The 27698-nt window shown below is 33.3% G+C and overlaps 1 protein-coding gene and 1 long non-coding RNA gene across 3 annotated transcripts in view; one reads left to right on the top strand and one right to left on the bottom strand.

Moving 5' to 3' along the window:
- Positions 1-27698, top strand: part of LOC136026411 (calcitonin gene-related peptide type 1 receptor-like) — a 213497-nt gene that overhangs the window by 98235 nt on the left and 87564 nt on the right. For both annotated transcript variants that reach the window (XM_065702979.1, XM_065702978.1), the window contains exons 4-5: positions 8811-8917; positions 18256-18347. In XM_065702979.1, the coding sequence (XP_065559051.1) occupies positions 8811-8917; positions 18256-18347 (199 nt within the window). The remainder of the gene's footprint in view (positions 1-8810; positions 8918-18255; positions 18348-27698) is intronic.
- Positions 1-27698, bottom strand: part of LOC136026412 (uncharacterized) — a 411673-nt gene that overhangs the window by 350599 nt on the left and 33376 nt on the right. The gene's annotated exons all lie outside the window — the stretch shown is intronic.

Below are 27698 nucleotides of genomic sequence, written 5' to 3'. Positions count from 1 at the left end.
CTCTTCTCAAAAGTGGCCGAAATTTTGAAAATATCATTTTGTTCAAACTAGTCAAAAGGGAAATAGCTATGCCACCAAGGATGCCATACCCTGAACATATTGAGAGGATGTTTTAAAGTGGTTGGCAGCCTGCCATTGCCCCTTCCACTTCCCCTTTAGTGGCTTTCTCTCGAAAACATTCAATCAAAATTTTTAAATAACAGTCTTGTTCAAAATGATCCAAAGGTGAAATAATTATGCCTATGGGAATGAATTGACCCTCCGCAGGCTGGGAGAGGAATGCTGAACACAATCAAAACATATTATGTGCATGTTGGTTATCAAAAGGCGTATTACCAATATCCAAGAAACAATATCTATCGACTGCGACAACTTGCGACTCTGACTACGACTGCTTGCAGCTGGTACTGCATTTACCCGTGACTACTTTTAGAGAACGCTAGGGGTGTTGAACAAAATCAAAACACAGTAGGCTAAGTGCATGCTGATTGTCAAAGGGGCAAATCAGAAATATCTAAAGAACAGATAATGGCATTATTTTTAAACTTTCAGAGCATTTCAACAGTGCTTGAACCTTCAGAAAATGCTTAGGGGAGTTTTAAATATAAATCAAAAGACACTATGTTTATCCAGGCTATCAACATAGATTATCTGCAATTTCTTTGGAGCGGGTAAGGGTCAAAATATTCAATAAAAAGTAGAATATGCATCTCGGATATCAGAACAGTGTATCTAGAATGCCCGAGGAGTGGCAAATGAGATTTAGTTGAAAATTTCAGGGAAATTGAAAGAAATTAAAAGTCATTAAATATAACTGTTAAATTATAATTATGTATTTTAATTCTTATGCTAAAGACATGGAAAACTTAAGAAATATTCAATTCATCAGCCAAAACCAAAGCTTTGGTAACAAGAAATGACCATAAATTAGCTAAAAACGAAACTGTCCAGAAAAGAAGTCTTTCAAATGAAAGTAAAAATCCATATTAAACTCAAGACTAGTATAAATAAATTCCTATTATAATTCAAAATCATAACGACTAAAAATTACTATTAAAAAGTAAATTGAACCCAAAGTGAACTAAACTAAGAAAAACGATCATAGAAACATAGCATGTAAAATATAGATGAATAAATAAATCTTAAAGCGAGTACAAATTAATTTGAATGTTTAAGTCAAACTTCAAACAAATGAAATTACTACAAACAGGAAGTTTACTGCAGCCCTCTTTCCGCTTCCAAAACCGTAAAATTTTAAAGCTTGTTGCATCATTTGCGGTTTACTGAAAACGAAAAATGCTTCAATTTTTTTTCTTGTATAATTACAACCCTAAAAATATAAATTGCACTGAAATAAAATTTGAATTGCTGAGTTTCCAAGAGCTAAACATTATTATATATCAAATATTCACTTTGTTTTCACTAGTTCTTTCCAGTCATCTTAATTATTATAATGGTTTTATATTTATTTTTCGTTGATGTTTCATAGAAAAACAAATGTATATTGCTCAATATACATATTGTTTTCAATAAAACAAAAATAACATAACAAGATTTAGACTTTTAAGGTTAGGGAAGGGGGAAAAGGTCAGTAGCCAAACGCCTGTTTCTAATAATTTTTGTTTGTTTTAAGCTTGATCTGAACGCTTAAGTTAAGTTTTGCTTTTTTTATGCATTTATTTATCTATGTTAGTAGAGTGGCGGATGTAGGTAGAGGGTGCAAGGGACACCTTCTGCACACTGTACACCACCTGTAGCGGCGGATTTGGGGTCGGGGTTTGGACCGCTTGTTCCAGTTGGGGTTGGGATGATGTAACGATTCAGTTGGTTTTTAATAGTTGAGTTGTTAATAAGTTATTAATTGTTGAAACTGCTTTTTTTTTCCAACAAGTTTGAAACAAAGTCTCAGTTACTGTGTGCGGTCTCTGCTAGATTTTCCTGACGATGTATACTGCGAATAAGTATTCAACGAAATTATATTCATCAAGGGAATCTGTCCGCGTTACCACAAAAGCCATTTGATAGACAAAAATCTTCATTTCGTACGAACAAGGAGAAGAAACTTAAAATCAAAACTTCTATAGACGGTCAAAATGATGTTTCACGACTGTGCTGTCACAACGGAGCTGAAAAGTTTAATATTAAAACTTCTTGTTACTGCAAAAAAAAAGTTATTTCTTAGTTTCGCTATGGCACACAGGTGGAGAAGTTGATATCATTACTCTTTTTGGCTGTTGCTTTTTTTTGTGAAGCGGGGTAGTTTTTGCAACATTGTTGTTTTTGGGAATTTGTATAATAGAAGGAAAATGTACGAGAGTACAACGATTTTCTTTATTTACGTTCTGAATTTTGGTTAGCAAACGGTGGCCAATTTACTGCTTATTTTCATTTAATTAAAGCTGTAGTTATATGACCCCCTGTGTTCATCCTAAAACGTTAAAATAAAGGCCAAACTCTGTACAGATGTCTGAACATTAATCAAGGTTTACATAAGTATACACTTAAAACTAAATATATGAGTCGAAGTAGTCCTTCAAAGGCCGGAGTAATCATTTAAGAAAAATGGATGTTCATAAAATTGTTTATAAATGAAGGCAAATAATTTTGTGTTTTCCTCTAGCTGGTATAGATGTGTCTCTGATTCTTCAGTTTGAATAAGAGGAATAGCATCGATTTTTTAGTTTACATTTACTAATGAAATGTTGAAAAAAAGTGGAAACTGACAACGTTTGATCAAACAGTTCGTGGTAACGAACTGTAGCAAGGAGCGACCAGGCTCAATAGTAACCGAAACTCAAAAAAATAAAATTTTGATACCAAAAGTTACATCAAAAGAATGGCATTTTAATGCCGATTTTAAATATATAAATTTCATCAAAATTAGTCTTACATATCAAAAGTTACGAGCCTGAGAAAATTTGCCTCATTTTAGAAAATATGGAGAAACACCCCCTAAAAGTCTTACAATCTTAATAAAAATCAAACCATCAGATTCAGCGTATTAGAGAACCTCATTATAGAAGTTTCAAGCCCCTATCTAGGAAAATGTAGAATTTCGCATTTTTTTTATTCAAGACAAATCATGGATGCGTGTTTTTTGTGTTGTTTTTTTTTCCCAGGGGTGATTGTATCGACTCAGTGGTCCTAGAATGTTGTGAAGGGCTCATTCTAACGTAAATTGAAAGTTCTAGTGCCCTATTTAAGTGACCAAAAAATTGGAGGGCTAATAGGCCCCCTCCCACGCTCATTTTTCCCCAAAGTCACCAGATCAAAATTGTGAGATAGCTATTTTATTCACCATAGTTGAAAAAACCAATAACTTTATCTTTGGGGACGACTTACTCCCCCGCAGTCCCTGTGGGAGGGGCTGCAAGTTACAAACTTTGACCTATGTTTACATATAGTAGCCTATTGGTTACTGGGAAGTATACAGACGTTTTCAGGGGGATTTTTTTGGCTTGGGGGGATATTTGAGGGGAGAGGGTTACCGAGGAGGATTTTTCCATGGAGGAACTTCTCATGGGGGAAAAGACTTTCAAGGGAGGGGGCGCAGGATTTTCTAGCATTATTTAAAAAAACAATAAAAAAATAAATATGAAAAGTTTTTTCTACTGAAAGTGAGAAGCAGCATTAAAACTTAAAACGAACAGAAATTATAACGCATATGAGGGATTTATCTCCTCGTAATACCTCGCTCTTTACGCTAAAGTAGTTTTAGTAATTTTAACTATTTATTCTACGGCTTTTGTAATTCAGGGGTCATTCTTAAGGAATTGGGACAAAATTTAAGCTTTAATGTAAAGAGCGAGGCATAGACGAGGGGTGAGTTCCTCATATACGCAATAAAAACATACGAACATAGAAATTTGCTACGTAATATATTTCGTAAGTTACGTATATTTTTTACTTATCAACACGTTCGTTATAGTTGCCTTTTTAAGTAATCAAAAAATTGGAGGGCAACTAGGCCTCCGCCCTCGCTCCTTTTTTCTCAAAATTTTTCAATTAAAACTATGAAAAAGCCATTTATCCCCAAAAAATTAATATGTAAATTCGTTTTAATAATTTATGTGCGGAGAGCCAAGATCAAACCATGCATTAATTCAAAAACGTCCAGCAATTAAGTAAAAAAAACAAGTTTTTTTAAATAAAAGTAAGGAGCGACATTAAAACTTAAAACGAACAGAAATTACTCCGTATTTGAAAGGGGCTTTTGTTTCTCAACGCCCCGCTTTTTACGCTAAAATTTTTACTGTTTTAAAATGTAGGATTAAGAAAAAGAGTCAAACTTTAGAGTAAAGAACGGTTGAGGAGGAAAAGCCCCTTTCAAATACGGAGTAATTTCTGTTCGTTTTAAGTTTTAATGTCGTTCCTTACTTTCATTTAAAAAAACTTGTTTTTTTGTGTGTTTAATTTATCACAGAAACGGAATGCAACTACAATATTGTTACATAATTGCTTCAGAATTTCTCACCTTGTCAACAACAATCAGTTGCGAAATAGAGATATGTTTATTTATAGTGGCTGCATATATTTGTTCATAAAATTCCGTATACTGCTATGCACCACTGAGGATTTATACTTATTTTGGTGCCGTCCATGACCTCCTATCGTATTTCCATGCTCAACTTTCAACTTTGTCTTTATTCAATTTAAAAAATACAAAAACAATATTATGTCCCAACAGAGAGCAGAGCTCGTAAAGCTGGGACAGTGCAAAAACATAGAAAAAACATCAACATCTCATCGTAATAATGATTCCAAAATTTAATACGGCAAAAGACAAACAAAATAGAAAAAAAAATCATAAAAGAGAAGTAACAAGGATAAGTAAATAAATAAATATCGGACAGGAGGAGCGTGGGAGGCGATCCCAGACACAGGGACACAAAAACAAAACACACAAATAAGAAGATCAAATAATTTAATTTTCCATCATCAATGGTGAATAATCAAAATTTTAGCAAACAGTCTTTAATATTTGTTTTTAAAATTGAAGTGAGATTTTTGGGATGGATCAAACAGAATTTTATCATTCAGCTTATAATTGTTAGCACTAAAGGGTATTTGGTACTTAGTTAAAAACCTTGACCTTTCAGAACTTACAAAAGGAATTCGGTACATCCCAGACCTCCGAAAATTCGAACGAGGAAGTAAAATTAACAGAGATTTGTCATAGAAATAATTTAAAGAATTTTGGATTTGAAAATGCCATATAGAAGTATTTAACACTCGTATATCATTTAAATCTAACAAATTTAAGAATGGGAATAATGTTTTTGTTTCCAAAGCATTTTCAAGTTTTGAAGGTCGATGTAAGAAATTTCCAAGTATTCTTATTGCCCTATTGTGTAGTACCTGTAAGGGTTTTATATGCTTCCAAAATGTACTAAGATATACAACTGAGCAGTAATTCAAATAAGAAGTAATTAGAGAGTGATAAATTATTTTAAAATGGTAAAGGGAAAAATATTCTTCACACTGTGCATCGACCCAATATTTTGAGCAAGTTTTAATCTTAAATACTCAATATGATTATGAAATGACAAAAGGGGATCAAGAAAAACTCCTAAATAATGATATGATTGGACCCTACAAATTTTTTGATCACCAGCCTGAAGCTCCTGAGAATAAATCTCTCGAGTAGCATGTTTTGAACGACCAAAAACCATAAAATTGGTTTTTGTAAAATTTGGTTCTAGATTATTGGAAACAAGCCATCAATTTACTGAGGTAACACTTATAGTCAGATTTTCGATCAATGTCGATGAATCCCTAGCTTTAACTGTTATTAAATAAAAAAAACAAGTTTTTTTAAATGAAAGTAAGGAGCGACATTAAAACTTAAAACGAACAGAAATTACTCCGTATATGAAAGGGGCTTTTCCTCCTCGACACCCCGCTCCTTACGCTAAAGTTTTTTATTGTTTTAAAAAGTAGAGTTACGAGAAAGAATCAAACTTTAGCGCAAGGAGCGGGGTGTCGAGGAGGAAAAGCCCCTTTCATATACGGAGTAATTTCTGTTCGTTTTAAGTTTTAATGTCGCTCCTTACTTTCATTTAAAAAAACTAGTTTTTTTTATTTAATTTCTGAAAGTTTTTGAATTAATACATGTCTGATTTTGGCTCTCCGTACATAAATTATTAAAATGAAATTTGCATAATAATTATTTTTTTGGCTAAATGGCTTTCTCTTAGTTTTGATCAGACGATTTTGAGAAATAAGGGGTGGGGAAGGAGGTCTAGTTGCCCTCCGATTTTTCGGTTACTTAAAAAGGCAACTAGATCTTTTATTTTTAACGAACGTTTTTATTAGTAAAAAAAAATACGTAACTTAAGAATTAACTTACGTAACAAACTTTTATATTCTTATATTTTTGATTATATATATGAGGGGGTTGGTCCCCTCGTTAATACCTCGCTCTTCACACTAAATCTTATTTTATCCTAATTCTCTAAGAATGACCCCTGAATCAGAAAGGCCGTAGAATAAATAGTTGAAATTATTAAAAAAAAATTTAGCATAAAGAGTGAAGTGTTTATCTCCTCCTAAATACCTCGCTCTTTATGCTAAAGTATTTTAGAACCCCTCATATGCGTAATAATCTCTGTTCCTTTTTAAGTTTTAATGCTTCTCCTTACTTTCAATTGAAAAAACTTTTTCATGTTTATATTTTCATTGTTTTTTTTTATAGTAATGCTAGAAAGTCCTGCGCCCTTTTCATTGAATTTCTCTTCCCCCATGAAATATTCCTCCAAGGAAAGATCCTCCCATATACCCCCCTCCCCTGAACCCCACGTTTTTAAATATACTATTAGGAAGCGTTTAATCATGTTTTGTCTCGTATTTATTTGTTTTTTATTGATCTTCTCACTAGTTTTGTTGCTCCATATATTTATTACTATTCTTTCTCTTTAATTATCCATGTTTTTTACTGTTTGTTTAAAAGCACATACGATAAGATTAATACGATTCGTATTGATACGTATTATTTAATACGATTCTTTTTCTTTAGTTTTCTATTTATTTTTTTTATGTTTTTTACTGCTTGTTCTGAAACACACAGAGGTCTTTATGAATAGCGGTGAGAATATTGAAAGAAATTGTCTTAGAGTGATGATATTTCTCTTTTCTTTTCTTAGTTGTTTCTGTGTGAGTTACCTTTTATTTTTGTTTGTTGGGCGCATGGGTCGTGGTGTGGTTATTCTTGACATTGTGGTAATATTTGATAATGGATAGAGATAGTGACGGAATTCCATCATCAAGGTTAAAAGAATTTGGGCGAGATTCTCTTTTGTTTCATTCAGTTTTCCAAAATATTGCAGCTATTGATAATGAAGATAATAGCAGCATATTAGATATACCAAATATCAATTTGGATTTAGGGCGAACCATTCGACAGAACACGCAGTTGCAGCTCTTTTTATTAGAAATAAATGATTGTTTAGATGAGGATTTCCATGTGGCTACTGTTTTCTATGATATAAGATGATACAAAATGATAAATTCCGGCATAAGAGGGAAAGGATTACAAATTATTAAATCATACCTGTTCGGACGTAAAATCACAGTAGATGTCAGAGGAAAAATGACTAATTTAAAAAGTCCTATTGATATTGGTGTCCCCCAAGGCTCAGTATTAGGTCAACTTTTATTTTGATTTATATTAATGATCTTCCACGAGGCTTGCATGAGAATATTAGCCATCCAATTCTATTTGTAGATGATACAGCTATCAAACAGTTCGTGGTAACGAACTGTAGTAAGGAGCGACCCGGCTCAATAGTAAACGAAACTCTAAAAAACGGAATTTCGATGCTAAAAGATATATCAAAAGAATCGGATTTTTATGCTGATTTCAAATATATAAGTTTCATCAAATTTAGTCTTTTTCATCAAAAGTTACGAGCCTGAGAAAATTTGCCTTGTTTTGGAAAATAGGGGGTAACACCCCCTAAAAGTCTTGGGATCTTAACGAAAATTACACCATCGCATTCAGCGTATCAGAGAACCCTATAGCAAAAATTTCAAGGTCCAATCTACAAAAATGTGGAATTTCGTATTTTTTGCCAGAAGACAAATCACGGGTGCGTGTTTATTTGTTTTTTTGTTGTTTTTTTTTTTTTTTCCCAGGGGTCATCGTATCGACCAAGTGGTCCTAGAGTGTTGCAAGAGGGCTCACTCTAACGGAAATGAAAAGTTCTAGTGCCCTTTTTAAGTGACCAAAAAAATTGGAGGGCACCTAGGCCCCCTCCCACGCTCATTTTTTTCCCAAAGTCAACTGATCAAAATTTTGAGATAGCCATTTTGTTCCGCATAGTCGAAAACCATAATAACTATGTCTTTGGGGATGACTTACCCCCCACAGTCCCTGGTGGAGGGGCTGCAAGTTACAAACTTTAACCAATGTTTACATACAGTAATGGTTACTGGGAAGTGTACCGACGTTATCAGGGGGATTTTTTTGGTTTGAGTTGGAAATATTATTCTCTCCGTGGAACATTATGTTCAAATATAACTGGTGATGTGCCCGTCCCTCTTAGTCCTAATAAGCATTATCTACCTGTTTTACAAAATTATCGACATTATATTGTTTTATTTTTTAATTGTTTGTGTTGTGTTTATTCTTCTTACATTCTGTGTTCATTGTAGTTTTTTTTTTCTTTTGTGTTCCAGTTTTTCGCCCTTTGTAAGTGGGTAAAGAATAAATTTTTATTATTATATCTCCCTACTCTGTTCCTCAAATATTTTTTGATGATAATTGAGTCGACAATCAAACTTCTCAAATAAAAACCCATGCTTAATTTTAGAGCGAGCAAGAAGAGAATGTTTACCGGATGGAACATGGTTTCGGCACCCAGAGTCGAACTTCACTTGGTCTAATTATACTACTTGTCTTGACACAGAGAGCTTTGAGGTTTGTCCTATTTGTGTTATTTTTTTTTTTTTTTTGAAACGCCAATTTGAAAGAAAGCTTAGTAAATAAATTTACAAAAGAATAGCAAAGAGCAATATTAAAATACAAAACTAGGAGAAATAAAATCATGTTGCAAGTCAAACTTTAAACGAACAGGAATTCAAGTGCTAATCAACTTAGACTTAAAACAAACGCTTGCTGTAAGATGAGCAGCTGAAATATAAGGAAAATCTGAATTAAAGTAAAAATAAAGCAAAAATACCACAAATAAGACTGTGTCTTCCATTCCCAAAAACCTTTATTGTCATTTTCACTTCATTGAAACAACAAAAAATTGAATACCTTTTCTTCGTTTTTTTTTTTTTTTTTTTAAAGACACTTTAACTGAGCCTTACTTAAGGCTCACTTTAAAATATATATAAAAAAAGCTGAGTAAATACATAAAATCTACTGTCTTTATATGTCTTTATTTGTAAGTACTTTTTCTTCAAAAGTAATCGGTTTAATTTGTCAAAAGTCAGAAGAGTATTAAGCATAGTACAATGAAATAGGCTATTTTAAATGTCTGCAGGATTTAGCCTTTTCAATGGGGAGTATTATCGTTGAGAGGCCTTTTTAAATAGCAGTTCTAAAATTGTAAGGTTTTAATATTACCGTTATGTAAGTTACTATTGACAAAGAAACACTGTCCAACAAGATACCCAACTTTTACTGTGAGATTTACCTGGATTAATATAATCTCATATTGTTGAGCGTTGAGTAGGTCGATTGAAAAATCGCAAAATTTTTCCGATAAATGTATGATTTTTTTCCCATACTGCTTCCAAAATAAGGTTGTATATTAGGATAGTACCTGTCGTCGTGTTTTAAAATATTTGTTCACTTTATATGGAGACTTGTTTCTACCTAGTTCAAAAAGTTTTGTTTGACTCTGAGGTTTATTTTTCTTCATAAGCTATAGCTACTTTCGGAATTGAGCTGTTTTTCAGACTTCATGTATTACCTGTTTGGTGTAACAGCAAATTTTGCCTTTTATAATAGGCAGCATAATAGCGTTACCTGAAAGGCTAAGGACATCCATCTGAAGCCTTCGGGGAATGTTAATGGAAGTGTTGAACTAAATCAAAACACACTATGTAAAACAAGGTTGTCAAAAGGGCATATCTCAAAATGGCTAAATGTATTAAGTTGGAACTGTCAGGGTTCTATGAAGGAATCGCTCAATGGGTCAATAGGCAGTGTATGCACGGTATCTACTCCTACTACTACCGTAACTGCTACTACTACTACTACAACTAATACTACTTATACTGCTATTGCTACTACTACTGGTACTACTACTACTACTACTGCTACTACAATTACTACTACTACTGAGATATGAGATATACACTTATTAAAAAAAGAAAACAAACACTATTCGCCATTCGCCTGTCAAGAAAGGCAATAATCGTGGAAGGGCAAGCGACTTTATCACCCTCAGCTAATTAAAACCACGCTCATATCACGCTACAAAAGAAACGCAACTGATGAAGAAAGAAAAGAAAAAAAGAAAAAGAGGAAAAGACAAGAAGAAGACAAAAAAAAATTAACAAAAGAAAATTAACAGCAAAATCAATCAGGGAAATGCTTTGAATAGAATGACAACTTGGAACGGGCATCATATCGAAATCACTCACGAGATAAAAGAAACTTCTTTACCCTTGACTTGAAATCCGGAAGACTAAGGACATTTTTCAAACCCACAGGCAAAATATTCCCAACATGGGGACCATAATGGAAAATATCAAAAGATGCTCGAGTGATACTCCTAAACTCAAGAGTTAAGTAATTAGCTTTTCGTGCATTATAATTCATTATGGTCTCTATTAAAAGTAAAAAGATTTTCAAAAGCAAGGGTAAGCAGGCAATTCAAATATTTATACGAAAAAATCGTGACTTGGTAATCTCGAATTTTGGAGACATCCTTAACTTATTCTTTTTAAAATGCTCAAGAGCAGGAACCTCATCAGAATCATAAAATTTAGATAATAATTTTGCAGCTCTATTCTGAAGTTTTTGTAGTCTTTTGAAACATGTTACAAAATTAGTTGCCCATATAGAGCATCCGTAGCTAATATATTGACAAAATATAGAAAATAAATCATCTTTAGAACCATTTTTGGGACTTGATTTTTAATTCTTCGTATCACCTCAAGAGCTCTGCTTGATTTTTCAGCTATTGCATTTGAATTGTTTTTCCACGAATATGTGCATAGGTTAGCCCGCGCTTGATAATCAGTAAGACAACCTTCTGTCGTCTCCATGGCTTTCCCCTCCTCCTTACTATGAAAATTACCAAAATATTTATTTGTTGTTTTCCATGTATTTTTCATATTCCCTTGGTTTTCATGAAGTTCATTTTTGAACTGAAGTTTCTAGGCTTTCTGTTTTACTGATATTGAAATATTCCGAAATTTTTGAATTTTATAAGATTATCATCTGAACGATCCCTTAAATATTTCACATAAAGTTGGTTTTTCTGCTTTATTGAAACTAGAATAGCTTTCGTTATCCATGGTTTCTGAGGAAAATTTCTATTAGGGTTTATTCTTCGTAAGGGACATATTTCATTTATTACATTAGTCACTATCTCACCAAAGAGGTAATATGCCGTATTTGAACACTTTTCCTCTATTACACACGAAAAACTTTTCCTACTATTCCTAATTACTGTTATTGCTACTAGGGATAATACTACTACTGCTACTACTTCTAGTACTACTACTGCTATTACTATAAATCAAAAGACACTGTATGCATCCAATTTTGTGTAAAGGGAATATTTGAGAAATCTCAGGAACGGCTAAAGGCAGTAACTTAAAACTATCTGGGAGTGTTGAATGGGAAATTAAACTAAATAATAATACATTGTGGGCATACAAGGTTTTAGAAAGGATGTACCTGGGATACTAAACAGTTCGTGGTAACGAACTGTAGTAAAGAGCAACCAGGCTCAATAGTAACCGAAACTCTAAAAAATGGAATTTTGATACAAATAGTTACATCAAAAGAATCGCATTTTAATATTGATTTTAAATATATAAGTTTAATCATGTTTAGTCTTACTCATCAACAGTTACGAGCCTGAAAAAATTTGCCATATTTTAGAAAATCTAAAAATTCTTAAAAAATTTCTAATTCTATGAAATTCTAAAAAATTTCTAATTCTAAAAAATGGAATTTCGATACCAATAGCTACATTAAAGGAATCGCATTTTAATGCTGATCTCAAATATATAAGTTTCATCAAGATCAGTTATAACCATCAAAAGTTATGAGTCTTTGCCTCATTTTAGAAAATAGGGGGAAATACCCTCTAAAAGTTATACAATCTTAACGAAAATCAGACCATCAGATTCAGCGTATCAGGAAACTCTACTGTAGAAGTTTGAAGCTCCTATCTACAAAAATGTGGAATTTTATATTTTTTGCCAAAGGGCAGATCAAGGATGCGTGTTTATTTATTTATTATTTTTTTTTTTCAGGGCTGATCGTATCGACCCAGTGGTCCTAGAATCTTTCTAGAGGGCTCATTTTAAAGGAAATGAAAAGTTCTAGTTCCTTTCAAAAGTGATCAAAAAAATTGAAGGGCACTTAGGCCCCCTCCCACGTTAATTATTTTCCCAAAGTCGCCAAATCAAAATTCTGAGATAGCCATTTTATTCAGCGTAGTTAAAAAACCTTATAACTATGCCATTGGAGATGACTTACTCCCCCACAGTCCCCGTGAGAGGGGCCACAAGTTACAAACTTTGACCAGTGCTTACATATAGTAATCGTTATTTGGAAATGTACAGACGTTTTCAGTTTTTTTTTTAGATTTGGGGGGGTGTTGATAAGAGGGGGATATGTTAGGGGAACTTCGTTTGGAGGAATTTTTCATGGGAAAGAAAATTTGTATGAAGGGAGCGCAGGAGTTTCTAGCATTATTAAAAAAAAAAAACGATGAAAAAATAAATCTGAAAAAGTTTTTTCAACTGAAAGTAAGGAGAAGCATTAAAACTTTAAACGAACAGAAATTGACACACATATTATGGGCTCACCTCCTCCTAATATCTTGCTCTTTACGCTAAATTTATTCTACGGCTTTTGTGATTCAGGGGTCATTCTTTAGAAATTGGGAAAAATTTAAGCTTTAGTGTAAAGAGCGAGGTACTGAAGAGGGGGTGAACCCCTTCATATACGTAATAAAAATATGAGGATACAGAAGTTTGTTACGTAAGCTAATTTGTAAGTTACATATATCTTTTACTAATAAAAATATTCGTAAAGAATAAGTTCTAGTTGTCTTTTTAAGTAACCAAAAAATCGGAGTGCAACTAGGCCCCCCCCCACTCTTTTTTTCTCAAAATCATTCAATTAAAATTATGAGAAAGCCCTGTAGTCAAAATTAAATATGCAAATTTCGTTTCAATTATTCATTTGCGGAGAGCCAAAATCAGAACATGCATTGTTTCAAAAACGGTCAGAAATTAAATAAAAAAAGTAAGGAGCGACATTAAAACTTAAAACGAACAGAAATTACTACGTATATGAAAGGGACTGCTTCTTCATCAACGCCCCACTCTTTACGCTAAAGGTTTTTACTGTTTTAAAAAATTAAAGTTAAGAGAAAGAGTCAAACTTTTTTTTTTTTTTTTATAGACAGAGCAATGGTGTTGCCTAAGTAAAGAGCGAAGAAGAGCGAAGCGGATAGAATTTTTTTTTCTGTCCAATGCACTATGTATAGAAGGAGTTGTTATGCAAAATTTGGAAAGAGCTTATTTAATTGGAAATTGAAAGTTATACCATCTTTCAATAGTCAAAAGTAATTGGAAGGCAGCCAGCTCTTCATTAATATTTCCCCAAACACGTGTAATCAAAATTTTAGAAAGTCATTTTGCTCAACATAGTTAAGAGGTCCAGTACTTATGTTTTTAGAGATATAAACCCCCACAGCCTTGAGGGCTAGTGCTATAAAGTATACTAGTTGTCCTTTATTAACTAATAAGGTTTTTTATGGAAGGGTTGTCCTACAGACTTTAGAGGGGGTCATTCGATTAGGAATCGAAAGCTTCCTTGCCCCTTTTAACAGTCAAAATTGATTGGAGGACACCCCCACCCACCCACACCTTATATTCTCCAAATATGTCCAATAGATATTTTAAATAGCCAGTTCATTCAAAATAGTCCAAAGATCTTATAAAAATGCCTCCAGGCCTGACACAACCCCCAGAGCCCAGGAAAATTGGTTGTAAGTCATGTCCGGGGGGCATAGAATGTTTCTATGGATTGGGTATTCGTGTCGACTTCGAAGGGGGGGGGTTATTAAAGTGGAAATTGGAATTTCTAGTTCTCTTTTTAAGAGTCAAAACTGATTGGAGGGCAGCTTGTCCCCCCATGCCCTTTTTTCCCAATGTGCATCCAATGAAAATTTTGAGATGGTTATTTTGTTCAAAATAGTCTAAAGATCAAACAACTTTGCCTCTTGGGTTGGCAAAACACTCCAAAGCCCTCAGGGTAAGTGCTGGAAGTTATACAATCTGTCCATTTGTAACAACTAAGGTTTTTATGGAAGAGATTTATAAACTTCTCTAACCCGAATTCTTCATACCTCTATTCTATTAAGCTCAACGTTTTCTCTGAAAATCATTAATGGGAAAAAATTGTTTTTCCATGCCATTGAATAAATCACTCATAAAGTGAAAATTAAGTTACATTTCTCTGTTCATGATTTGCGACCCCAATATTTGTTTTCTTGATAACTTCTGATTTTGGCACCTCACTAGAAGCAGACTTTTGATCTCTGAGGAATTGTAAACGATTACGGAATATGAATTAGGGAGAAGGATATCTAATTTTTTTCAGGAGGGTTTGGGTTGTAATTGAAAAGAGCATTTTAGATCCAACAATTCTTATTTTATCTAGGGTATTCATTGAAATGATCTTTGGGGAGAGGGGGAGGGTGTATTCCCTGCCTTTACCTCTGCGTTTGGGTATGCTATTGACATTATAAAAAGATGAAATTAACAGTCAAAATTGATCCCCCCACGCCCTATATTCCTCAAATGCATCTGATATTTTTTTTAAAAAAAAGCTTGTTCATTCAAAATAGTTCAAAAATCTTACAGAAATGCCTCCAGGGCTGACACAACCTTCCAGATCCCAGGAGTACGGGTCGCAAGTTGTGTTACGGGGGCATAGAATTTTTTTTGGAATGGATGCCCCAATTAACTTCGAAGGGGGCTCATTTGATTGGAAATTGAAAGTCAAAAGTGATTGGAGGGTAACTAGGCCCCCCTTGCCGTTTTCTCTATGTGTATCCAATTAAAATTATGTGATGGGAATTTGTCCAAAATAGTCCAAAGACCAAACAACTATGCTCCCTGGATTGAAAAAAAAACCCACTGCCCCCAGGGCAAGTGCTGTAAGTTATTCAAGGTATCCATTTGTAACAACTAAGGTTCTTATGGAACGGACGGTTTTATAAACTTCGAAGGGGGCTCATTCAATTTGAAATCGAAAGTTAGATATCTCTTTTTAAAAGTCAAAAGTGATTGGAGGGTTGCCATCCCGCTCTCCCGTCTCATTTTGCATCGAATACCTTGAATGCAATCGATCAAACTTTTGAGATAACCATTTCGTTATCTAAAATAGTCCATGGTCAATAACTATGATTCAGGGTTTCATAATCCCCTCTCCTAAGCTCTCGGGGCAAGGACTATAAGTTATGCTAGTGTTTCATTCCTGACATATAATTTTTTTATGGTAAGGGTGGTCATGTAAACTTTGGAACGGGTTCATTTAATTAAAAGCAGAAAGTTCTAGTAGCCATTTTAAGATTCAAAAATGATCGAAATGTGACCCACCCCCTCACACTGTTTTTCCTAAAATGCATCCGATCAGAACGTTGAGATAGCCATTTTTTCAAAATAGTTCGAAACTCAAATAGGTGCAACTCAGGCGCTAATAAATCTCCCAGCCCCTGGGGCAAGGGCTGCAAAATATAAAAGTTACCAATTGTCAACATATTGGGGAGCTTCGGTGAATGGGATGGTCATTTAAAGTCTGGAAAGGGCTCATTCGATTGGAGTTTGAAAGTTGTAGTGCCTTTTTTAAGTGCTTCTTTTATATTTCGTTACATCAGTCTACTTCCATCAGTTTGATATACACTAAAGCTCCATTAGTTCTTTCTTCACTCTAAACATATTCCTTTCAAATGCCAAAAAAAATGAATGAATTTGTCATTGAAAAACTTCACTTCAAAGAATAAAATGGATTTCTTCGAAATTAAAAATATTCATTTAAAAGTAGAGTTTAGACATCATTGTTCTCCATGTCTTTTTGAAATAGACCGAAAAAGAAGAATTTGGACATAAAAATGTTTTGAAAACATGTATACTTTATTTTTGTGTGATCTTGATTGTTATTCGAATTTTAGTTTTCAATTATTATGGTTTTACTTAAAAATTAATTTAAAAGCTTAATTTGTCTTTTATTTTTTATTATATCAACAACAAATCAATGAAGAAAAATCATGTTTCTGGACCAATCAATGTTTACAGAAAAAAATGGTACTTTCTTTCACTCCTCTATTTCATTGAAAATAATGCGTATTTTAAACATTTTAGTTTTTATATAGTCATATCTAGGACTTTTCGGAGGAAGGGGGCATGATTTGCTGGAGATGGTGTTTAAAAAAAAATACAAAATGCGTCAAAATTTGCTTATATGCATTGTTGTAGCTTTTGTATGAGTAGAATGAAACCTTTGGGTGAAAGGGGAGGGGCTGACGCCCGGTAGCACCCTTACTTCTGTATGCTTTGTTTTGCATTTTTTTTTTTTTTTTGCGAGGGGTTACAAAAAAATTTTACAGAACGCTAAGTTTTTTATTGAAAAAATCAATTTTTTAAAATATTGCTTTCGGTTTGAAATCGCTTAAACTACATATTGCTTTCAGTAAAGCTCGAATGACCCTAGCGCTATATATGAGGTGCAAGGGAGAAGACTTCCCAGTTCATATATCTAATAATTTTTGTTTGTTTTGAGATTGAGTTGAACATCAGTTTTGTTTTTTGTGGATCACAAATTAATTATTGGTTTCGCTTTTTATTAAGTCTAATACCTGCATCTTTTAAATTTAATATCACTCTTTTCATATCTGTTTTTCAACTATAAATGGAGTATAAGGAGGTCAACTTCCCAGTTCATACGTCTTGTAATTTATATTCCTTTTAAGTTTGAATTGAATATCAGCTTTATTTTTTTGCACATTATAAGTTCATTATTGGCTTCATTTTTTATTAAGTCGAATACAGTATCTATGTCTTTTAACTTTAGTTCCTTGTTCATTATGATGCCTGGTAGTTTGTTTTGCTCTGCTCAAGACACAGCTCCGCTCTTTACCTTTGTTGAAAAGAAAATTATTTTTTTCATTATTTTTTAATCTCAAGAAAGGCTAAGGGAACTAAGTTGAAACTATCGGGGCAGTTAAAGGAGGGGAGGGGGTTACTGGCTAACATTTGTCTATACTTAAGACTTTAAATGATAGCGTTTAGAATTCCGTCAGCCTTATAGAATTATGCGGATTTTTAATCCAATATTTGTATGTTTTTCCCCACCAATCCAAAGCTTTATAGTACAACTATGCTTAAATTTGTTGTAAAATTTTGTCTGACACATTCATAGTAAGCCAAAATCTGGATTCTTATAGAGAAAATGTGAAAAGATTTAAAATATTCATTTCTTTACTAATGAAAAAGACTAGGTCAATTAAATACGAACAGAAATCAATTTTTGTAGAAATTTTCCACAAAAGTGATTTTCCAATGAAAAGTACAGAGCTTTATTGAACCAAAAATGAGTAGAAGTAAAGTAAAATTGTTTTCAAATGAAAAACTACCATAAATTACTAAACAAAATCAAAAATTCAACGCAGTTACAATACATTACAACACAATTACTTGTCGTAAGAAGAAATTTAAGGGAAATAGAAACTTCCTGACAGAGTGTAAGGAGGGAGGCTTTGAATAAATTGGGATGGAATGCGTAGCGTGCGTAGCTGTGTTGGCCTCAGGTGGCTTGGTGTCCCACTAAGTTGTTAGTAACAGTAGTGTTTTTTTGTATCTCTATCCAGTGGTAATACATTATAGAAAATGTTTTTTCAAATGGGACGGCCAAGCGGACTAAGTTTAAACAGTCTTCTCAAGAGTGTGTTCTATAACGTCAGTGATGGCACCTGCCTGTTATCACCTTAGATAAAAAGCATGCAATTTTTCGTTTGTTTTTATTTTATATTAATTATGCTTCTTTTGAAGGTTTGGCAGAAAGTCAATGGTGTATATGTCATTGGTTATTCTGTCTCCTTGGCAGCTTCGATTGTGGCACTAATCATCTATTGTACGTTCAGGTAAAACTATTTTCAAGTTGGTTTTTGTCTTTGAACTATATATAGTCTTGGAATGAATGAGCAAGGAAAGTAGGCAGTACGTCCTTTAGCACTATTTCTGAGCATCTAATCTTTGTCATTTTTTACTACCCTTTTTCGGTGTCTTAAGTAATGCCCCCTAACACATTAGTAGGTATGATAAAGGTCGACTGTGCGAAACAACTCATCATTAACTTCAATGGAGTTTCAGAGTAGATGAGACTAAACTTTGATTTAAAAGGAAATATTTTGTAAATTTGAATTACTGATTGAATATCTATTTAAGCATTAATTTTTTTATTAAACTACAATTAAACATTTCAAAAAATAGTTTTGACTTTTAACACCAAAAGATATATTTATGATATAGTGGCATAAATTCACTGAAATAGAGGGGGTAGAATGTAATTTTTTCAGAACCAAAGGGAGGGGTACAAATTCGGTGATTTTTTCTTCAGCAGAAATACTAAAAAGTAGCATAATTCAAAAAAAAAGAAAAACAACAAAGGATGCATTTATTTTTAATGTCAAACTCCTTCGATTTAATGTAAGTCGATTGAACGACTTTGCTCATTAATCATTGAAAGCTTTGGAACATTTTTTGGTCTTGGTCAAGAAGCCCATTGTGGATCTAATAAAAAAGATAAAAAGTCCAGTTGTTCTTTTTGGTCTGGGCTTACTGAAAATATCCCATGTCTGGTAATTAATTTTGGTCAACCCGGAATAAAGTCTCGATCTAGCTTCTTTGGTGAATGATTGCTAAAAAATGCTCCAAATCTATCAAATGCCTTTAGTCTGTGCAAATCAAATATGTATCCAGCCTTGTAACTCCTTTTGGTACAAGTTGATGTAAAACCCTCCAGATCCAATATCTCTTTCTGTACTGGCTGAATGAAAACAATTTCCGTCTATAAATACCTTTCGTCAAGGTCGATGGAAAATCCTTAAACTCAAGTAACTTTCCTGCTATTCGGGGCTAAACAAAAGCATCCCAATTCCAGCATCCTTTTCGTCTTGGGATGAACCAAGATGTTCCAGGTCTAGTAACTACTTTGGATCTGGGCTTATTGACATATTCAAAGGTAAGTAGCTCGTTTTAGTCTGGGCTGACCAAAAATGTTCCAACTCCAGCAAGTAATTTTGGTGTGGCTAATCCAGCATATTCTCGGCTCAATAACTGCTTTTGGTCTTGGTTGATTTAAAATGCTCTATTTATAGGCCTGAGTCGATCCAATATAACTTCAGGTCTAGTGAATTCTTTTTTGTCTTGGTTAATCAAAAGTATAATGTTAATCATTTAATTCTCCCACATGCATATATATATATATATATATATATATATATATATATATATATATATATATATATATATATATATATATATATATATATATATATATATATATATATATATATATATATATTTATAATATAATGACGAAGACCACACTGCCTTTCCCTAGTACAACTACAGAAGAGAGAATAATGAGGACTTTTTTTTTTCCCAAGACAGTGAGCCAACAAAACCTATTTGAATATTTCGGCCCTATATCTAAGGGCCTTCTTGAGCAAAGAGAATAATAAATAATAAACAATTCTATCATATATATATATATATATATATATATATATATATATATATATATATATATATATATATATATATATATATATATATATATATATATGATTGTGTGTGGCTATGCTGTTTGACCTATGTGATTGTATGGATGAGTAGGGTTAAGGCCTCATTCAAGTGCTGGTCTATATTAATCACTAATTTAGGAAAACAGTCTTCCTTTTCTCCTTCTGTCTCCTTTTTTTTTTTTTTTTTTTTTTTTTTTTTTTTTTTTTTTTTTTTTTTTTTTTTTTTTTTGTGTTTGTGCTGTAGCATTGGTGATTTCTCTTTTCATGATATATAATGACGAAGACCACACTGCCTTTCTATAATACAACTACAGAAGAGAGAATAATGAGGACTTTTTTTCCCAAGACAGTGAACCAACAAAACCTATTTGAAAACTTCGGCCCTATATCAGGGCCGTCCTGAGCAAAGAAAATAATAAACAATAAAACACTTACAATAAAAGTTTTCGGTTAAAAATCCATTCTTTTTTTAAAATAGCCTTGGCATCATTACTTTTTAACGAAAAGTTCAGCCAAGACTGTGTGATAAAAACTAACATTTTACAAGCTAAAAAGGTTCATACTGTATTTATTAAAAATTGGAATAATTTCTTATTGCGATATTTGCCTTTTCTGAAGCTAATCCTGTAGTCCTTTTGGGATTGGGCTTTTTTTTTATTTGTTCCTATTTTTGTTTTATTTTGAATTAGATTATTTTCTGTAGTTAATTTTGTGTACATAGGGTTGAGTGTGTATTCACCCAAGTCTCTATTTAGGGATGTATTATTATTTAAGTTTCGTTTGATTTCGATTGCCTTGCAGACTGTTTGTTTGATTCCTAGGTCATTGCTAATTAGAATTGTTTCGTCAAATAGAACATAATGTTTTGGATTCTTAAAAATATGATTGCTTAAAGCTGAATCGAAAGATATGGAGTTATTTCTAGATTTTAATGCCTTTTTAATACTTTCTTTGTGTTGCTGTAATCTTGTTCCTAAATTTTGGTGGGTTCGCCCAATGTAATAATTTCCACAACTACATGGTATTTGATACACCCCTCTTAGACGAGTAACTGGGGTTTTATCCTTACGAGAATTGAGAAGATTCATTATACTTAAATTACTTGTGAATACAACATGTAAATTGTTTTCTAAACAAACGTTTTTCAGTTTTTTTTTCGAAATTTGAGGTATGTAAATCGTGCCTGTGGGATTATTCGAATCGTTTTCTGGTGTGGGATTTAAGGCATTAGAAGAATGCATCTTTAATCTTTGAGCAATAACAGTATTTATGAGAGAAATTGGGTACCCGTTGCCAAAAAGTATGTCTGTAATAAAATTTAATTCTTTTTTGATATATGGTTCTGAACAGTTATCAAGTACTCTATCCACAAGAGGTATTACCACACCTCTTTTAACCTGTGGAGGATGGTTAGATTTGAAGTGAAGGTATCTATTATTATGCGTAGATTTCGTGTAAACCGTAAAATGAAGTTCATTCACACTGCGTATTATCAATACATCTAAAAAAGTCAATTCTATTTGACAAAACAATTCTAATTAGCAATGACCTAGGAATCAAACAAACAGTCCGCGAGGCAATCGAAATCAAAAGAAACTTAAATAATAATACATCCCTAAATAGAGACTTGGGTGAACACACACTCAACCCTATGTACACAAAATTAACTACAGAAAATAATTTAATTCAAAATAAAACAAAAATAGGAACGAATAAAAACAAGCCCAATCCCAAAAGAACTACAAGATTAGCTGCAGAGAAGGCAAATATCAAACAGTTCGTGGTAACGAACTGTAGAAAGGAGCGATCAGGCTCAATAGTAAACGAAACTCTAAAAAACGGAATTTCGATGCTAAAAGATATATCAAAAGAATCGGCTTTTTATTCTGATTTTAAATATGTAAGTTTCATTGAAGTTAGTCTTTGTCATCAAAAGTTACAAGCCTGAGAAAACTTGCCTTGTTTTGGAAAATAGGGGGTAACACCCCCAAAAAGTCATAGGAACCCCGCTCCTTGCGCTAAAGTTTGATTCTTTCTCGCAACTCTACTTTTTAAAACAATAAAATACTTTAGCGTAAAGAGTGGTGTGTCGAGGAGGAAAAGCCCCTTTCATATACGAGGTAATTTCTGTTCGTTTTAAGTTTTAATGTTGCTCCTTACTTTCATTTCAAAAAACTTGTTCTTTTATTTAATCACAATAAGAAATTATTCCAACTTTTAATAAATACAGTTAGTTCAATGAATGAACCTTTTTAGCTTGTAAAATGTTTGCTTTTATCACACAGTCTTTGCTGAACTTTTCGTTAAGAAGTAATGATGCCAAGGCTATTAAAAAAAAAAAAAAAAAAAAAGAATGGATTTCTAACCGAAAATTGTTATTGTAAGTGTTTTATTGTTTATTATTTCTTTGCTGAAGACGGCCCTTAGATTTAGGGCCGAAATATTCAAATAGGTTGTGTTGGTTCAAGGTCTTGGGAAAAAAGTTCTCTTTATTCTCTCTTCTGTAGTTGTATATATATATATATATATATATATATATATATATATATATATATATATATATATATATATATATATATATATATATATATACTAGCTGTTGGGGTGGCACTTCGCGCCACCCCAACACCTAGTTGGTTTTGGCGCTTCGCGCCCCCCATGCCCCCCCGCGCGCGTAAGTCGTTACGCGCCATATTAGTTACGCGCCATTGTAGTTGTGTCCCTGTGTCCCACCTGTGAATATAGATAGATTTATATATGTGTTTCAAACTACGTAAAAATTGCGAATGTACAACATTTTTGGCTTTTCCACTACTGGGAGCTTTCCGTTTCCAATTGCCTGCAATTGATCTGAAAATGTTTGACCAGAGTCATCGTTTTGCAATCGGACACGCATATTTGTAGTTAATTTTAATATTTTTACGTGTGCCCATAAATTAGAATTTTTCAGGCAAGCATTCATTTCGTCTGCAGGAGTTAAACTACGTAAAAATTGCGAATATATAACATTCTTGGCTTTCCCATTGTCTGTGCATATACAAAGCCGTATGTACTAATAATGACGTCATATGCAAACGCTCTTCTTACAAACAAACAAACATGCATACACACAACTCGTTTTTATATAGATAGATAGATAGATAGATAAAATACAAATTAACTGCGTAAAACTTGCGAATATACAACATTCTTCGCTGTCCAATTGTCGCTGCATATAAATAGATTGTCAGGTTTACCGACCCTCGAACATGCAACGTACAATTTTCCATGGGAAAAACAATCAGTATTAAGATCTATACCACCTTTTTCTAATGATTGACCTTGAGCTTTGTTAATGGTGATTGCAAATGCTAATCGAATTGGGAATTGCAATCTTTTAAATTGAAAAGGCAGATCCGTTGGAATCATGGGAATGCGAGGAATAAGAACAGCCTCACCCTCAAAAGGCCCTGTCAAGATTGTGGCCTCTATAATTTTTTAGAATATTCGGAAATACTTTTTCAATCAATTCATTTTTGGACGTCACTAAATAACAGAAATCAGCAGGTAGTTGTATACGTCCTGAAATTGAGTCTATCGTATCATAAATGTCTTTTTGTTCCGACGTTAACTTGGAAATGTCATTTTGTACATACGACAAAAGATCACTCGTACTGTAACTTTGTTCACGATCCAATTCTACACATGTCGAAACAGCAGCGATACGGTTAGGTGAAGGCAGTCCCAAATCCTGAAGAGGTTTGTTTGCCATACGTACGCACAAATCTTCTATAATAACTAAAGTGTAGTTATAAATTTCTGATGTAAAATCAAAAGTCATATCTGACGTCTGTAACTGTTTTCGATGGAGTATATCTTCGGACATTTTTGACTTATATTTTTCCCATAACTCTGTAGGAGCTGATGGAGAGCAAGTTGTTAAAATGATGCCAAACAATGCACGAATTTGACTTGGGGTTGACGTTTCGCACGCGTCATTGATGCAGTTATCCCAGTGTTGGTCATTCTCCAATAAATTCAGAGCTTGGCATGCACTACGGTAAGTGTCATGTATAGTACCGTATAGTCAGTATACAGTAGTTTTTTTGCAAAAGAATCATTTTTGCAAAGCGAAAAAAAAGCTGTTAATTTTGTATCCGGTGGATTCAGGGCTCTTTGTTGCACGTTGGTTTCCGAGAAATAAACACGTTGACCATTCTGTAAATGTACCGCTAAGTGAACAACAGCTGGACTACGTTCATGTATCGGAAATGAAAGAATTTGCCAAACAGCTTCATTACTGCTTATGTATCTTCCAGCCTGATATTGTACGATTTCGTCGAAATCTTTGATTTCGGGCTGCAAGCCAAAAACTGCCATGTCACTGCCTTTGTTGACGTATTTACATATGTATTTGATTGCCTTTACGGAGTTACAGTATTCAATGTTTATGTGTGCATTAAATGTTTTTGATAATAATGAGGAAAATGGAACAACCCACTGGTTATCTACTTCGATGATGGTACCGTTGCCATTGTAGGTTCTTCAGTCATTTTACAATTAGAAATTTCTCTTTCAACGGTCTTCTTACAATTAAAAATTTGACTTTGAACGATATTCTTAAATACCTGTGTCCCGGTCGTTATTTATATTCCCTCTGTCCCGGTCGTCATTTGTGTCCCGGTCTGTAATTTCTCTTTGAGTGTTTTTTCTTTTTAGTATTTTTTAGTTTTTTACATTTTTTCTTTTTTCAGTTTTATTTTTCTTCTTTATTTTTCAGCTTCACTATGAAATACATATCGCCGAACCTTTGTTTTTTTAACTAAAATCTGGTAGGCATTGATGACCTTATCCAAGTCAAAATCCCAAACCCAATCATCATCGCTATCATTTTCAGTTTTGATATGTTTTGACTCTCGCTGTCCAGGTGGATCTTCATCTAACTGCGCGGTTTTGCGTTCTTTAGCCTCAAGCCTGTTTCCTTGCTGTTCTTTTGATTCCTCGGCACGCTTTCCTTTCTGACTTTCTCTATCAGCAGCAAGTTTTTTGGCATAGACTCTTTGAGCATCTTCATCGGCTTTTGCCATGGTAAGTTCATCAGTCATTGTAAACTTAAACATTAATAGATTTCTACGTGAACATATGTCTTAAATATCTTGAATGACGTCACCGTCAAAGCAAAAGTGACGACAACTAATGACCTTGCTTTTGCCCTATATATGGATGTGTAAAAGAAAACTTATTTCATTTTATATCCGAGTGTGAATGTTTTGGACGAAAGTTTGGGAGTAAATGTTGGCTAATTCAGTGGAGTAAATGTTGGCTAATTTCAGTAAACATAGGGAATCATGTTTGAGTGGATAGTTTGTTAGGTGTACTGTTTATCAGTGAAAACGAGGTTGTATAGTTGTATTTTGTTCCTGAATTATGTTTGTTGACTGTATTCTGTGCCTTTTGTGGCTCTTTTGTTGTTCTTTTTTATTGTTTTGATTTATATTATCCGAAGTTGTATCTTGTTACTCTGTTGATTTTTGAATAAATAAAAAGGGAATAGTTGTGGCAAAAATCAAAGTCATGGCCAATTGTAAAAAATCCAAGACAGATTGTCCAATGAAATGATCATCAAGTGCAAGGTTAATTTTACCCCTTTGATTGCCGTTGTTACTGTCTTCCACTTATGCTACACCTCTAATGAATGTCACTCCAGAATGCCGAACTAGAGTCAACTTGTTGAGGTTCTACCTTGCCTTCTTGTAATTATAATTGCCAAAATGACAATTGTCGATTATAACTAACTGACGAAAGCAAATTGTTTATATGTAGTCCAATTTGCCTATATTTAGCCAAATTTGCCTATATATATAGTCAGATATTGTCATGATATCATAATGCATATATACTGTATTATGTGTTGCTATGGCCCATACTCTTTTTGCAATAAATCATATAAATATATATATATATATATATATATATATATATATATATATATATATATATATATATATACTATCAAATATTTGAATATATTTCTGCTCATCTTTGGTTTGATGCAGCTTTTTGCTTTTCTTTGAAAGGGTTGTCTTACGGAAAAAGTTTTTTGTTCTTCAAATTAAGTGATCAAAACAAGGCTGAGTACTGAGGATGTGTTACATCCTCGCTGAACGGTGACAATGTTACTTGGTAAGTTTCTAGCTTGATCTGTAAAGTCGCAGTACCGTAGGCCTAGTCATTCTAGACCAGTGGACAATAGAAAGGATTGGTTCCACTTCTTACCAGAGAACGAATAGCTTTCAGGTGTAAGACAAACTCTTGCGCTTTTATAATATCAATCGTGCGCACATAGGTTTTTATATGCTTCCGACGATGATTCAAAGAGTGGCGACTGCGTTCTAGCCACCTAAGTTTTCACGAAACCCAAATTGTTTGTCTCCATAGTCGCACTTTGCCTTTAATATTTAATAAACCACAATTGACGATAAATAGCAGTTCGAATAGGAATATTTTTTTTCACCATCTAATAAAAGGATTTATCCCTATTCAAATCGTTATCTACTGTCATGGAAAGGCAGCGTGCCCTTCGATATTACCCAAACCGCATTTGGTATGGTTCATTGAGTTTGGTGTGCTTAACTCAACAAGAAATAAAAGCAAGGGCTTCGGAGAGGACTATCATAACACATTGCCGAGTATCAAACACATTTGCTGGTTAATATAGTAGTTATCGACATAAAATGACGGAAACTGGCACTTTACTGTAGTATAATGGTTTTTATTTCTACTTAAAAAGGCTCATATTATTTTCAATTTACATTCGAATGAGCTCTGTCTCGATATCTTAACGTTGGTTCAATGAACAAAACGAAGAAAAAAGAACAATAGAGACGAATCCATGACCATCCTTATCGTGAAGATGGAGAGTTTCAACCCCTACCTAATAGAGTTGTTGGGGACATTGTATTTGGGGGCATAAATGAACCAATATTACACCCACATTTTTGGCATTTTACCTCTTTTCTAGAATACTTGTTTTGGCATTTTACCTCTTTTCTAGAATACTTGTTTGTTACAATTTTGGTTAATTTTGAAAAGAGATACCTTTTTACTTACCGTTCACCACTGTGACTGGAAAAAAAAATCAGGTACTAATTTAAAAGTAAAATTTGTATTGTATTTGATGCTGAGCCTAGTCACTACTTTATTTTGTGTATAACTTGGGAGGGGGGGTCGCAATTCAATTTTTAGGCAACTTCTCTTATTTTTTTATGTGGAACTTCAATTGCACCAAGTGCGCCGAAAGTTGCGTAAAGTGTGCATAAATAAAACTTAAAAGAGCAAAGCGGTTTAAAGTCCATTTTTACTTCGTAATCCAAATAAAATGGGAAGTAAAACAATATGGCTTGTAAGTTATAAACCTGATGAAGGAATCTTTCAAAAGCCTAATTCTGGTAGAGATGCGAAATTAGCCTAGCCTATTATCAAAATGTAAGTTGTTCTAATTTAATCTCATATTCTAACCAAACAGACCAAGATTCATATATCACTCCTACTCTTCCCTTTGACCAATAACTCGCTATTGGTCAAATTTGTATCATGTTTGTTTGTTATTGTCTTACTTAGTCATCTCTAATAGCCTTGATATTCTAAGTTTAAACTCCATTGGTCGATTAAGGGAAACTAGTGCTTTAAATCTTTATAACAAGATAA

This window comes from Artemia franciscana, chromosome 4 (assembly GCF_032884065.1).
Source record: "Artemia franciscana chromosome 4, ASM3288406v1, whole genome shotgun sequence".
Taxonomy (NCBI): Eukaryota; Metazoa; Arthropoda; class Branchiopoda; order Anostraca; family Artemiidae; genus Artemia; species Artemia franciscana.
The sequence above is the reverse complement of the archived record's forward strand: the minus strand, read 5'-3'. Positions and strand labels throughout refer to the sequence as shown.